The sequence below is a fragment of the Pipra filicauda genome, unplaced genomic scaffold (assembly GCF_003945595.2).
Source record: "Pipra filicauda isolate LSUMZ 115617 unplaced genomic scaffold, ASM394559v2 scaffold463_size517996_pilon, whole genome shotgun sequence".
Classification (NCBI taxonomy): Eukaryota; Metazoa; Chordata; class Aves; order Passeriformes; family Pipridae; genus Pipra; species Pipra filicauda.
In genome coordinates this window covers 176,100-190,913 of record NW_024104602.1, presented here as the reverse complement: position 1 = coordinate 190,913, position 14,814 = coordinate 176,100, and the positions used below count along the sequence as shown (strand labels likewise).

The 14,814-nt window shown below is 49.3% G+C and overlaps 1 protein-coding gene across 1 annotated transcript; it reads right to left on the bottom strand.

Moving 5' to 3' along the window:
* Positions 1 to 593: 593 nt before the first annotated feature.
* CDHR5 (cadherin related family member 5) lies at positions 594 to 13,926 on the bottom strand. Its single transcript, XM_027749339.2, has 14 exons — positions 13,828 to 13,926; positions 13,464 to 13,642; positions 12,571 to 12,621; positions 12,248 to 12,340; positions 11,961 to 12,059; positions 10,745 to 10,855; positions 10,226 to 10,402; positions 9,790 to 9,880; positions 8,439 to 8,536; positions 7,899 to 8,105; positions 7,299 to 7,415; positions 6,694 to 6,766; positions 4,402 to 4,562; positions 594 to 3,557 (listed from the first exon to the last, which is right to left on the bottom strand). Exons 1-14 carry the CDS (start codon positions 13,904 to 13,906, stop codon positions 2,973 to 2,975), a joined length of 2,121 nt encoding a protein of 706 aa, XP_027605140.1. The 5' UTR covers positions 13,907 to 13,926; the 3' UTR covers positions 594 to 2,972.
* Positions 13,927 to 14,814: the final 888 nt, after the last annotated feature.

Below are 14,814 nucleotides of genomic sequence, written 5' to 3'. Positions count from 1 at the left end.
GGGGGCCAAAAAAGGCCCAAAGGTGCATTTGCTGTCACTTATGCCAATGAGACTTGATAAAATCCATGGGGTTATTCAGTTCTAAATGGAGACAGAATGTGAGCAGAAAGGAATTTTCAGACACCTGGTGATTTTTTGGTTTGTTTCTGTTACTTCCTGCAGGTAAAATGTCTGTATTTACTTGATTTTTTCCAATTCAGGTTTAGAGTTTCCCCTGACAGCCAAGAAGGGATGTGGCTTTTTCTCCTTGTAGAGGCCAAAGGGAAGGTGAAATGGGCACTTCCCAGGGGTGTTATTCCAGGAGAGGGTGCTCCAGGCTTGGGAAAGCCATGAGCATCCTCTTCCTTGGCAGATGTAAAATCCCAAACCCACATCTCCCACTGCCCCACTGGAACTGCTGGTATTCACCTGCAGATTTGTTCACTGACTTTTTATAGCTCTGCCTTACAAACATTAAACAAATATCATTCTAAGCTGGTACAAAAATAAAAATCAGAGCTTGATTTGGGAGAGGGTGAAAGAGATTTCTTAAATCCACCTGTAGAGTTAAACTTCCAAAATCATTTGAGTGTCTTTGGAGTGCAAGGATGAGCTTTTCAAGGTACTTAGGCATTTATTTACCATCAGAAAACACTTAAGCTGATACAATTTTCTAAAAACATTTCTATCGGTACATTTTTCTTTCCCACGCAGATGTTTATAAATGAACATGATTGTTGTACAATAATGCAAGAAGTTTATAAACATTCCCAGCCTCAGCAGACAAACAAATCCCACCAGATGGAGGGTAAACTCAGATGGACTTGAACTGAAAAGGTTACATTTTCTTCTTGTTCCTTTCACTTTTTTATTCTTTTTTCTTTTCAAAAAGGCAGAAGTGAAGAACAGGATCTGGAGGCTTTAAGGCAATAGCTGGAGGAAGCTGAGCTCTGCCTGCTGCCAAGTTTTATTAGTTCTCCTCACAACAACAACCACCACTTCCACAGACACAGCATTTACCAAACATCACCTCCCTGGAAATTAAACAAGCATAACTCTGAAAAACACCAAGCCCCGTGGCTGTGTGTACTGATGAGGATTGGAGGAAAACAAAGCCTGGTTTGGTGGGACCAGTCTGATTCCAACAGCACAGGGAGCACCCCGGGGAGGGAAGGGGGAGCACTGGGAGCTGAGCACAGACTGCAGATCCAGGGAGCTCGTCAATCACTGTGGCAGAAACCCAGACAGACAGACAACAGGGCCCTGGCAGACAGGAATGAGCACACGTGGCACAGCCATGAGGGACACTCCAGCCTCTCCCACCCCTCACAGTCCTCCCAGGAGCAGCACCAGGGACGGCAGGCTGGGCTCACCCTCGCCCTCGCTGTGCCCAAGGGTGGTGGGCTGCCATCAGGAGCTGCTGGAGAGCTCTCCCAGTCGGTGGGAAATGCTTACTGGAGACAACCCAAAGCAGCAGGAGGAGCCTTGTTTACATGGCAAACACAGGGCACACTCCCTGCCCTCCACCAGCAGCCAAACCACACTGGGCAAAGAGCTCGGCTGCAGGAGGGATCAAAGCTTCCCACGTCTCCACCTGCAGCACAAGTGCAGCTCCTGAAGGCCACACAGCCAGGGCAGCTCTCAGGAGAGCAGAACTGAGCACTGAACACTGGGACAGGGACATGGATGGGAATAAAGTATGGGCCTAGAGGATAAAAGCCTCCTTGCAAATCCTTTGTGCTCTGGAGTACTTGAGGATCCCAGCAGTCATCCTTTGGTTTCTCTCTCTCTCTTGGGTTTATCTGGAGTAATGGCAGCAAAGTGGAGATTGGTTTGTAGGGAAAAGGCAGGATTATTTATTGGTTTTGCTCCTCTACCATGACACTTTGTTGCAATCCTGTGCTGTTGTGCTAAGCTGAGGAAATGGGACAAAAACCAGTGACCCAAGTTCCTCCTGCTGCATCCCTGCCTTGGACAGTCTCGAGTTTTTACTGGAAGTTAAACGCTCCACAACCCACATCTGCTCTGCAGTGAGCCCCAAAGTGAGAAAACCAGGAGCAGTATAAATTTTGTGCTGATGATCAGAAGATGCCAGTGGAGACCAGCCCAGCCTTTGGCTGCCAGCTGGGGAAGAGATGGGTCGATGGGAGGTGCAAACCTGGACAGGAGCATCAAACACCTTCCTCCCCCTGCTGCCTGGAAACACAGTGCTGACTTGGCAGGGCCATAACTGAAGGCAATATCTCAGGAGCTCTTTTCCCTGACAGATAGGAGATAGACAGTTAAAATAGTGCACAATGAGCGGGTTTATGGCATAGAAAATTGATGACTAAGTCCTTCAGTAAAGAACAAGTGATTGGTGCTTGTTAACCAATGATAGAGGAAATACCAGCTCCTGAGTGTAGAACCTCCTGGCTGGTGGCAGGATGAGGACTGTGGTGGCACATTCCAGCTGCCTGTGCTGGAGCACAGAGCAGAGCCAGGCCCTGAAGTGAGCTCCTGGATACAGTCACATGAGCAACTGCAGGCTCAGGGGGACTTGCTGACACCAGACTGTAACACCCTGAAGGGAACAGCCAAGCACTCACTGCTGGCTTATTCACCCACCAAGGAGATGAACACTGGGCTGCGTAACCAAACTGCTCCCTGAGCTGGGCTAAGGTCAGACCTGGGCTGCCAGGTCAGTTCAGGTACAGCTCTGCTGTACCTGCAGCCAGTTTGGGAAAGGTGATGTGAAGGGGCCCAGGAAAACAGGCAGGAAGTGGAGAGATGAAACATGTTCTCCCCCTCGAATCTTAAGTGCCATTCCAAGGTCTCACTAAAGGGGTAAATTAGCTGTAATCTCCTCTGGTCTTATTTGCTGCACTTAGACAGGCAGGGCAGGCAACCTCATCCTCTGCATTCCAGTTTGCTCCCTGAGCAGAAAGATGGACTTCATGCCAGCAAAGCTGCTGATATTCCCCCATTTTGAGGGGGATGTAGGCCCACTTCCATTATAATTCAGACTCTTCTCCTGTCACTGCATCCATATAAGACACATCGACTGTCTCCTGTGCAGCTGGGGGTGAGGAGCTCTCTGAGGCAAAGGACAGTCCCAGCCCTCTGTGCTGATCATCCAGGTCAGAATCTTCTTCCTCCTCCTCATTCTTCTGCAGATCTTGGTCACTGTCATCATCATCATCATCTGCTGCTGCATTGTTCTCAATCACTTCAACCCTCTCTCCAGCCTCTGGATCCACATCAGTCTTAAACCACACAGCTTTGTAGCCATCGTCTGCCACGTGCCTGTCTGTCTTGAGGATGGACTTCACCTCTTTCTCCTGTCCAGTCTCTTCTTCCACTTCTTCCTTTTTCTCTCCCTGGATGGAGATGGTGCTGGAAGCTGTAGAACCCCTTGAGAGACTCTCAGTTTCCCCTGCACTGCGGGAGGGCAGGGGAGGTGCTGGCTGCTCCAGCACACCAGTCTCTGACCGGATGCTGCCGTTTTCTGGTGTCTTATCCTGTGTGGTGCTCACATCTGGGTATTCATATTCCTGGTAATATTCGTTGTGGTGACCCCCAGAGACTTCCTTGGAGAGCTACAGGAGAGACAGTGATTGTAGTGACAGGAAGACAAATGGGGGGTGGGAGGGAAGGGGTGGCTGAAGTGACTGAGCTCCTGCCCAGGGAAGTTCAGCTTGGTTTGCAGTTAGACCTGTTCAAAGCCAGGGAAAGGTACAGCTCCCTGGAACAGCTATTTTTTATTGACTCCATTTCTGGAGCTTTCTCAGGTCAGTGTGGGCATGTTTTCCAGGAGGGCTGAGCACCAGCACTGTGCACTGATTTGTCCCCATCTGTTTGAGGTATTACTCTGGAGGGGGATTCACCTCACCCAGGGGGAAGGACTGTTGTTCTCCACCCGAGCCATGTGCTCTGCACTCATGTCTAGGCTCCCGGCAGTCCCATCCTAAGGCACAGACCAACATCTGGTCAGACAAATTACACCCTAAACTCTGAGGTGACCAGTCTGCTAGGGCCCTGAGAGGTCCAAAAGTAAATAGCTGAAGTGCAGACAAGTGTCTGAGCCCAGGCTTCTCAAATGTGAGGGACTTTTCTCTCCTTTGACTATGGAGGGAGGATGAACTGTGGTTTAGAGACCACCTCTGATATGTGTCACATTCATCCCAGATTTTGTGCTCCATGGAGCTGGGGTCCTCTCCTTACCATGTCTGCTCATCATCTACCACACAGCTCCAGCCTAGGGAGCAGAAAAGAACAGCAGCAAACACCACCAAAGCAAGGTTACCTGTGCAAACATTGTCTTGGGAGTGATTTACCACTTTCACACAATGTGTGCTATTTGGACAGCCCACACAGACTTTAAAACTTCCTCAGATGCCACTTTCTAACTCTTAGAAATTCAGGTACAAACAAGGCACTCACCTTCTTCTTCAGCAGGTTTTTGACAGGTTTTCCATACCATTTCCTGGATTTCCATACCAGCACTCCAAGGAAGACCAAGGCAATTAAGAGCAGTGCTGCTAAGGTGCCCCCTAGGATAGCCATGTCCTGAGCAGAGTACATCTTATCAGAGGAGGTTTCAGCTGTGAGGCAAACAAACCAGTGTTACAGAGCCCAAACTGGCAGCCAGTGTGTTTAACACAACCCTTCGTTGTGGGAGAAGCTCCAGCCAAGTTTGGAAGGGCAGGGAAGCATCCTGTGCTGCAGAATGTGACAGTGATATATCTGATATCACAGAACACCATTTTTTTTCTGTCCTAAAAGCAGAAATGGTTTTGGTTTTATTACATAGAATACTATAATTTCCAATAAATTACATGAAGTAGAAATAGTAGCCATTCACAGAACAATGACTTTTACCTGGTGATTTAACTAAATCGATATATAACTGACTGTATTAGGCAAGCAGATGCTACATGGAGCAAATTTATGTAGGTCTTTGGCTTTCCCACTTCACCATCTTACACCAGAATGCAAAAATGAGGTTTCTTTGTACATATGTGTGTGAAAATGCAAAGCTTCCTTTAATCCAGAACATCCCCTCCGATAGTGATGAGCATGTTAAAATAAAAAACAGAAAAGCATAATAGGAAATAGGAAAAGCAGTAGGAGGTGCCTAGGACAGGAAACCCTTTCCTGCCTTTTTGTAGCTGTAGCAATATTCCCCAGCCTGCCCAGGGGCAGCTGCTGCTTCCACTGGCCAGTGTAAGGTATTGGTACAGAGATCAACAGCGTAGTGGAAAGACAGAAACATTCTCAGCTTGGCTTGGTGGTGGGATTCTTTAAGTTTTCCAGCTTCATTTTGTAGTGTAAATGACTCTCATTAATGATTAATTGTTAATGAAACACGGTTTTGTTCTCCTCCTGATTGTTCATGGTAATGGACTTTGAGTATCCCCTCCCTGGGTTTATCATTAACACCCTGGGGAGGGCTTAGGACCTCGGTGACTTTTTGCTGCTTACTCATGTCTCCTGGGGAGCCACAGCCCAGAGTGTGTCCCAGAACTGTGAAACTCCTCCTGTGCCCCTGTGCAGCCTGCTCAGCTGGCCCTGCCTCACCTGGAGGGTCTGGCCAGGCCAAAGGGAACCTCAGATCTGTTTGGGCCATCCCTGGGTTCTGGCTATGGCACAGAATTCCTCTCAGAGGCTCTGAGCCATTCCCTGTCATTTCAATGTATCTTTTTGCATATTCAGCAGCTCCATTGCTTTGTGTGGTTTAAGAAGCAAGGGCAGCATTTCAAAGTTGCCCAGAAGTGGTGGTACATGCTTGGAGCATTTCCAGCTCTGTACTGACACCTGAACAAGCTCTCTGCAGAGCTGGACTGTGCCCTTACATTGGGGTCAGGTGGTTTGTGGCTGTGAAGTGACTCTGCCTTTAGGGAACTCAAATTTACACCCAGGAGCCCACTTTTTTTCCTCACCCCATGATGGTGGTGATAAGAGGGTGAAGTGATGGAACATCAATCACACATCACTGTATAGAAACCAGTGGAGTCTGGGCATTGTGTGCCTATCCTGATGTGAAAATGCATGATATTGGTTCACCTTAATGCAAAGTATAAGTTTCATAAACTTCAAACCTAATTAATTTATCAGACCTATTTAAGAGTTACTTCTCAGAAGTATGGAAGTGTGAGCTATTTTTACATCAACACAGTTAAACAGTAGCTAGAGGGTTACGTATGAAGCCTCATGTCTATCTTATTACTCATGGGTTATTTCTTCTGGTTAGACCATAAAGTCTTGGGGTAAAAGAACCTGACCTGAATAGAAAATGCCTTGGCTCACAGGCAAGCCTGGCTTTGGGGAGTGCCAACTGCCCTCTGCTGGGCCTAAGACAGGCAAGAACATTGCAGTTTTCTCTGTGTTTGGCTAAAAAGGAGCAGGGAGGTACCAAGGTCTCAGGGCAACACTTCCCTGCCATGATAGGACACCCTGGGTTATCTCCCAGCATGAATCAGCCCCAGATTTAGCTTTGCAGTAACAAGAGAAGGCACCACAATACACAGCACCACTTAAGGTCTCAGGAGGCTGTTTGAGGTGTGTAAGGATGTTGTTGGAGTGTTTTCTCTGTTAAAGCCCCTGCAAGTATGGGGTTGGCCCCAGTCCAGGCCCACAGACTCAGCAGGTGACTCTCATGGCCAGTTTGCCCAGAGAAGCAGAAAAGACTCCCCAGTCATCTCCACAGAGCAGAAACCAGAGCCCCCAGCCTACCTGTGGCCGGCAGGACCTCCACCTCAATTACAGTGCTTGCCTCCTGCAGGCTCAACACATCTCTTCCAACAGCCTATGGGAACATGGGAAAGAGAGGTTTAGGCACTTCCAAATCTCCAGCTCACCCTCCAGGTCTGGGGGGGACCTCTGAGGACAAAGTATCCTGTCCATCTCCTCACCACAGCCCTGCACAGGGGCTGGATAGCCTGGTCACAGAGAAGGAAGAGCTCTGAAGATTCCCTGTGCTGGGAGTGGATGACCTGACCCAGGTCTGTGCTTTGTGCAGAGTTCCCAGCACGGTGCAGTGCACAGGTACTGAGGTGATATGGGGCAGGAGCAGCGTGTGTTGGCAACCTCTCTGTGCCCTGCCCGTGTAGCCACAGCAACGCTGTGGTCAGGCTGGCTCAGACAGCTCCACAGGGCATGGCACTGTGCCAGCAAGCCTGAGGGACCCCATTGGAGCAGGCAGGCAGATGGACAAAGGGAACAGGCAGCTTCTTTCAAAGCCTAAAGTTAATAACTGCTTCCTTTGACCCCAGCAAACAAAGCACTGGAATTCCCCCTCTTTGCACAAGCCTGACAAAATAAAGAGAAAGCTGCCCTACCTCGATGGCCACAGTTCCTGGGGACTGCAGCACCACGTTGGTCAGGATGAGTCCGTCTCTGGTTGCGACGAAATCGGTGCTGTTTTTGATGTAGTACTCGATGTTTGGGTTGAATTTCTGAAAAGCCAGAGAGTGATGCTCAAACCACATTCTGCTCCACCTGCACCTTCCTAACAACCCCTTGGCAGCACTTGTCCAAGACACCTGAGGTACAAGCAGGTGTGTGGTGCAAAAAATAAATCTGCACTGAGCAGCTGAGAAAGGCTGAACTCACCTGTGTTCACCCTGGTGCTCAGAGCATCACAGACACCTCAAAAAAATTCCCAAGTCTTACCCAGCTTCTACTGGTAACTTTACTATTTGCCCAAGCAAAATACATCTATGCAAGAGACCCATATGGGACTGGCTTTGGAAGAGGGGGGGTCCAGCAGCTTTTCCTCATTACATCGCACCATAAGTGGTACTGGTCTATGTGGAATTTCCAAGGAAATATAATACGGAATACTAGAGGAAAACATGTGTCTGCCTCTCCCCACCTCCCCTTCCTCCTGTTTCCTGATCCTGCTTTGAGCCCAACACGGTGCATTTCCAGTCTCTTACATCAGGGAAGTCCTCGTCGGCTGCCGTGATCGTCAGGGGGGTGGAAGGATCTCCAGCCTGGAAGACAAAGCTCCTCGGGGCCAGTCCAACCACCACGGTGCCGCTGTAGAGCTCCTTCTCAAAGTGTGGGGGATAAAGGCTCTTGTTGATGACCTTTATCTCTACAGTGGCCACGGAGTATTTCCGGACGTTGTTGGCCTGGGTGGCCTGGGGAGGAAGAGAGACAGATGACAGGGAGATGCTTCCCCTGCTTGTGAGGAGACATGTAAAGACAGGCCTGATGCAACCCCAGCTCAGCAGGATGTCCCCATTCCGTGACTTTCCTTTGCTGTCACCATCCACACCTGAGGGAAAAGTCTCTTAACTGCTGCAAGGGCTTTGCATGTGGGTTGGTGTAAGACATAGGTCAAATACTGGGCCCTTCCAAAATAAAAGGAGGAACTGAGTTATTCTTAACATCACTGACTCCTATCACATCCTGGCTGCTGCTTCCTAGAAATCCAGCTGTGCTGGGTGACTGTCTGCAATGGCATCACTTACCATGACTTGCAAGAGGAAGGAGTCTGGGGAAGTCACTATTTTGTTCATAGTTAGATTCCCCGTGTCTGCATCCACTGAGAACACTTCATCTGTATTCCCTGGGGAAAATGGAAAGGCCATTCAATCATCAAATTCCTTCATAAAGTGACCTGGAGCTCACAGACTCATTCTTTTGCATCTTCATGACAATATCCCCAGGACAAAGTGCTGTTCTCCTTGCCTGCCTGGCTGCTCCAAGGATGAGAGTGCTGTCCAAGGACTCAGAGAGACACAACACACATGTGTGACCCCAATTAAATGAGGTAGGACAGCAAAGCTTTGCATTTCCAGTGCCTGGGCCCAGATATTGTCGGTTTAAATTCTGATAAATGCCCAGAGCCTCTGGTGCAATTTGAGGACTGGAAGTCTCTATCCAGTTCCCATCCTGTTCTGGGAATGCTTATTTCTCTCTACTGGCTACAAAGGGAGTCTAGACACAAACCTTGTATTGATGCAGGGGTAAAAATCAGCTTCCTACATGTGTGTGTGAATCATAAAAGTACCTGTGTTGGATATGTGTTAAAATATAAGCAGAATTTTTAGTTCTCTTCCTCACTCCAAGACATTGTGGGCTCTGTTTAGACAACAACCCCCAGACTGGGGCCCTCTGTTGCCTGTGGGGTGGGGAGGCCACGTGCATCCAAAATGCCAGTGGAATTTAGGGTTCTTTGATGTGTTGTTGTCAGGAGGATATTCAGTGCTGAATGAGGCACAGCTAAAGGGAGAGGAGCACTCCACCTGGCCAACAGCTTCTACCTTTGCCTTGATAACTATGCAGAACCCCACTACTGCTAAAATAAAATAAAAAAATAAATCCTTTGACTGACTTAAAGGGCCCAATCAATGACTGGCAATCAGTTGACTGTATTCAAGTGATCTTCTTGAAATCAAGACTAAAACAGAGCAGATGAGGCAGTGGCAATGTGCTGGGGAATAAAAACACAATTCTTGGCACTGCAGGAAAATTATGCTGCTAAAGTGAGAATTTTAGGTTCAGCTTGAAGACTGAATGAAAGTGGCATGACCAGACTGGCAAAATCATGTCTAAAAACTTAAAGATAAAACATGTCTCACCTCCCATAAAACCCAATTTCATTGTGATTGGATTGTGGGACTGTAATTCTCTTTTTCTTCCTCTCTGTACAGACTATTTCTTCTACTTAATCCACAGTGTTCTGTGGATCTCACGGTGTTTCTGTGGCACAAACAGGGGCTCTCAGTGAGGTGCCATGGGAGTACCTGCTCTTGGTACTGCAGGGGACTTGAGCAATGCTTTTTTTGGGAAGGTGGCAATGTGACAATGTCCACTCACCCCCAACGATGCTGTACACGATCTTCTCATTTATGGTGTAGTCAGGATCAACAGCATAGATGGGTCCTGGTCTCAGGGTCAGTGGCTCCACCTGCAATGAGAAGGCACAGCCTGACATGCCACAAACCAGCACTAAATCAGCAGTTGGGGCTCTCTCCCATCCCAGCGTGGCTCGGGTGGCTTTGTGAGGGCAGAATGGGGTTTATGGCTGCCAGATGGCTGGCACAGGGCAGAGGGGAGCCAGCCTTGGGAGTGGGGTGCTGCAGGAGCAGCAGTGCTGCCTGGGGTGGGGAATTCCACCTTCTGGGGTGACAAAGGTTCCCTGTCCTGCTGAACCATCTGCACTGTAACTGGAGACCAGCAGGAGCTCATGGAAGTTACCAGGCACTTCCCACTGGGAGCAGCATGAGGGCCCTGTTTGGTGGCTCCTGCTCACCGCCAGCTCGGAGATGTTGACGATCCCGGAGTAGGGGCTGCTGATGCAGACACTGGTGTCGTTGTGGAGGAGGGCACAGGGCAGGAACCAGGGTGCTCTGGTGTCTGCTTGGGTGATCAGGAGGGTTATTGTTGCAGTAGCTGTTCTGGTGAGGTCGGCGCTGCCCACGGGCCTGTCCTGGAGCCAAAGGCAAAGCACACTCATGAGACGTCAGTTTTATTGCCAAAAGAAGGGCCCACCTGCCACAAGCAGTGGCCCAGGGTCCTTTAGCCCTTGTCACTCCACTCTGTTTAAGGCTTAGAAATTTATGTGAGATTGGCTAAAGCACTGGGTTGTCTGCTTCTGCTGGCAAAGGTGGGCTGACTGCAAGTCTGTCCCTGTAACTGTGGAGGGTGAAAGGCTGCTCCAAGCCCAGCACCCACCCTCCCTCTGCCACCCCAGAGATCTCCCATCCAAACTCACCCTTCAGGTAAAAGACACCGGGCTAACGAGGCATTCTGTTCCTCCCCAGGGACTTACCCTTGCATACAACAGCAACCTCGTTGATTGAAATTTATCATAGTCCAGTGCTTTTTGTAAATAAATTTCAGGGTTATTAACTCCTTTTATGGCAAAATAACCGTCTGTGCCCTGGCAAGGGAAAAGAAAAAATCCTATAGCAGACTCAGCCACAGACATGTTTCAAATCCTGCTCATTGCTATGTTTGTCATCTCAATTGTACCTTTAATCCTGGGGAACTGGTTGGGGGGGCAGTGTGGGAATGTTGGATCTATTTAATCTTTGGTACTGCACACTGGAGTTGCCTGGCTTGTCAAAAGGTGTGTTCCTCCTCCTGGATGAAATCTCTTACCTCATTTATTTCCTACACTCAACAAGTTGCCAACAAGCCTTCATTTTTGGTCCCTGACAGCCAAGCAATCTCACTTTCATGCAAAAAACAGGCCAAAGATGGCTCAGCCTCTGAGGGCTGGCAGGATCACCTGCCTTAGCCTAATGCAGCTGGATTTTGGAAGAAACTGTAAAGCCAAACTGAAGTAACGTACGTTGCAATTTACTCTGTAGCCTTCTGCATTTGCTTTGGCTCTCCTTTAATCTTATGCCTTGTCTACAGTTCCTTTGAGTTTCTCAATCCTCTTGATTTACACCAATGTGAATGCAAAGTCTGCTCCAGAGCTGAAATACAGAAACTGATGGTTTCTGTTCCCAGCCCCTAAAGCCCCTGGGGTAATGGAGGTAATGGATGCGAGTGTCAGGCACTGTCTGCTCCCTCCACAGTGCTTTTCAAAAGTGCAAACATACATTTGGGGTTTCTCTTGAATTTGCTTTTATTTTTAGTTTCTAGCCAGCCCTTGCACTCCAGGCTGGCATCAGGGACTGTGTGCGCAACCCATTTCCGTTGGCAAACAGGGCAAGGACTCCATTTCCCATCTGACTCAGTGCAATTCTGAGCTCCCTGAGGTACAAAGGTCTCCTGATATGTTTACAGATCATCCCAACAAGACTTCCCTGAGTTTTATGGCTCTGAATATCCCAGATGAAAGTTTAATCTGTACAGTGCAATAAAAGTGTGAGCAGTGAGAGAATTCAATACCTACAGCATTGATGGCTCTGTTCTGTTAACCAAATAAATGTTTGGGGTTTGTAAAAGATGAGAGCTAAATGCAATGACCTCTACCTGAGAACTGGGGCTCTTCTGCTTCTCCAGAGCTACTCTTTCTGCCCAGAGATGCTCACCTGCACTGTGGCTGTGAGTTCATAGTAGATGATGTCCAGGTCAGCATCAGTAGCAGTTAAATCTTCACGGGCTACAATGGTTGCATTCACTTCTGTATCCTGAAAAAACACATTGCTGGGGTTATTCTCTGTGTGAAATGGGCTGAAGCCTCTCCCTGCTGACCCCTCCTCAGTCCCACAGCACTGAGTGACCCAGTGCCCTCTTATAGGGTTAGGGAGAATCACAGGTTAACCAATTAGAAGTCTCAAGTACTGCTACACCCTCTTCCATTCCAAGACACACTCACCTCTCGGACAGACCTGGTGAGATTCGGCTGCTGAAACTGCGGATCGTTGTCGTTCAGGTTGAGAATGGTGACAATGATTTCCAAAGAATCGCTCTGCAGAACGGGCAAAGGGAGAGGATCAGAGCCAGAAAGAGGCTGCTGGGGCTGCTCCTGGTTTGCAGAGTGACCAGAGGGGATGGTGTAAGGAGCAGAGATGGGTGGGGGCTGGATGGGGCTGGGAGCGTAGTGTGTGTGCCCACAGGGAGAAGGACATCTCCCTATGCCTGTGTGGGAAGAGCAGAGGGAAGCACATGCTGGGTGCAGTTCCTCATCCTGGGGCTCACCTGGCCAGTAGAGTCCTCACAGTTCAAGTACACCACCAGCAGGGGGTCTTCCTGCAGGAAACACAAACCCACCACTGGAGAAACAGCCAACATGTGCAAACTCCTTCAAAGCAAATGACCCAAATTTATGCCTTGCTGAATCAGAAATGCTGATGGGCTTTATCTTGTTTTCAGGTGTACCTAACTTTTCCTTTCTTTCCTTTGTGCTGGGATCTTGGGATGGAGTCAAACCAGCCCAACCTTCAGCCTCTCTCCCTGCATCTCCTGTAAGATGCTGACAGAGCTAACCTGTCATTTTCTCCCACTTCAGGTGAATTCAAACAGAGATCTCTTTTTAAATTGAATGAATCAGAAATGTTCCATGTGGCAAGTACAGGGTCATCTGCAGGGTATTAACTCTGGCTGCTGCTCTTGACTCAAATAAATGTGGGGTTTTACATTGAAAGGGAACTTAAGGACGCTTGTGGCTGTACACAGAGCACTCCAGGGAGGTAAAAGAATGTAGCAGCAACCAAAATGAACCATGACCTTTTATGCTGCTTTTCAGTTTCACACAAGGTCATAGAATCACAGAATGGTTTGGGTTGGAAAGGACCTTAAAGCACATCCAGTCCCATCCCCTGCCATGGGCAGGGACACCTTCCACTATCCCAGGTGGCTCCAATCCCTGTCCAACCTGGCCTTGGACACTTGCAGGGATGGGACAGCAGCAGCTTCTCCAAGCAACCTGTGCCAGGGCCTCCCCACCATCACAGGGAAAAACTTCTTCCCAATATCCCATCTAACCCTGCCCTCTGTCAGTGTAAAGCCATTCCCCCTCATCCTGTCACTCCAGGCCCTTGTCCAAAGCCCCTCTCCACCCTTCCTGTCCGTCCCTTCAGGCAGTGACTCACCTCATAGTCCACCACCTTTGTGAGCAGCAGCTCATCCCCCTGGATGGTGAAGAAACTGCCGTCAGGGAACCGGGGGTCAATGCTGACGGTGAACCCTGGCTGCACGTAGATGGTGGTCACCACGTAGTTAACAGGGTTGTTTTCAGGAACTTTCGGATTGCTGTTACTGACAGAACATCCTGGAAAGACACACAAATGAGATGGGAAGCTGCCTGGGGATTCCCACTGGGAAGGAGTCGGTGAGAGCCAAGACCTCTCTGGTCCCCCTGGGGTGAAGTCGCTGAGCAAAGCAACCACCTCCCAGCCTATGCCACCGCTGCCTGGGGACACTGCCAGGGCCCACGGACCTCCTGCAGGAGCTTACCTTGCTGCTGTGCTGAAACCCCTGTCGTGAGAGGCAGCAGGACGAGCACAGGTGTGAGGAGCCAGCGAGAAACAGCCATGGGGAACCGCCAGTCGCTGAAGAATCCCTGTCCCCAGCTAAGCTGATCCTCTCTCCCCGTTTCTCCCGGTGCCGTCTCCCGCGCTCACGGCTTTGTGACGGCAGAAACAGTGACTGGACTGGATTGCTGAGCTTCAACCTTTGCCTCCTTGCCTCATTGGGTGAGTTGTTGAAAGATTTACCAGTCATGGAACATGATGACATGTACATTCCTATTTCTTCTTTTTTCCTGGGTCTCTCCTATCCTGAACTCTTCGTGGCAACAAGAATGTATTTGAAGCATTTCAGAACTCAGGGCCAAGCCCTCCCCCCTGAGATGAGCATGAAGGACAAGGGCTGGCACTTGTGAAACTGCCTGTATTCTCCAGGCTCTCCCAGTGGAAAGGTTTCTAATGTGCCAGAGATGGGGTCTGTATCCCACAAGGTGAGCAGAGTAGATCCTGACAGGGACGAGGCTCGGCAGCCCAGGAATTGCCAGCAACTCTGTAGGGAAAACACACCTCCTTCTACCAGTGGCCAGCAGTGGCTCCTTGTAGGGATGCCTCCCAGAATCTCCTTCCAGGGGACCTCTGCTCTCACTGATTCTTTTAAATTCCCAGCTGATTTCAGAAGGCTCTCATCTGCTGCACCTCAGCCAAGTGACTGTTAGTGGCTCAATGGAATCCAGGCTGTCAGCACTCCTGAAAGTATTCCAAGAGGAATCTTTCCTAGCAGAGACTTCCTATGGACCAAAATAAACAACTGCTGAGGTTTGTTCAGCCCCTCAGTAAGGGAATGGTGCTCAGGTGAGCACTGGAGTGGGAAGGGCTCCTTTGCAGGTGTCAGGTACATTATAGATGGTGAGAAGTGCTGGAGCAGGATGGGCTGAGCAGGGTTGTGCTCGGCACAGGACTGCAGCTGAAGATCCTT

What these genes read in the sequence shown, in the direction of transcription:
- CDHR5 (XM_027749339.2), bottom strand. Translation starts at nt 13,906, where the DNA reads ATGGCTGTTTCTCGCTGGCTCCTCACACCTGTGCTCGTCCTGCTGCCT. An exon ending in TCACCAGGTCTGTCCGAGAG is followed by an intron (nt 12,060 to 12,247) that starts GTGAGTGTGTCT and finishes GTGTTTTTTCAG; the next exon opens with GATACAGAAGTGAATGCAAC. An exon ending in TCAACATCTCCGAGCTGGCG is followed by an intron (nt 9,881 to 10,225) that starts GTGAGCAGGAGC and finishes TTCTCATTGCAG; the next exon opens with GTGGAGCCACTGACCCTGAG.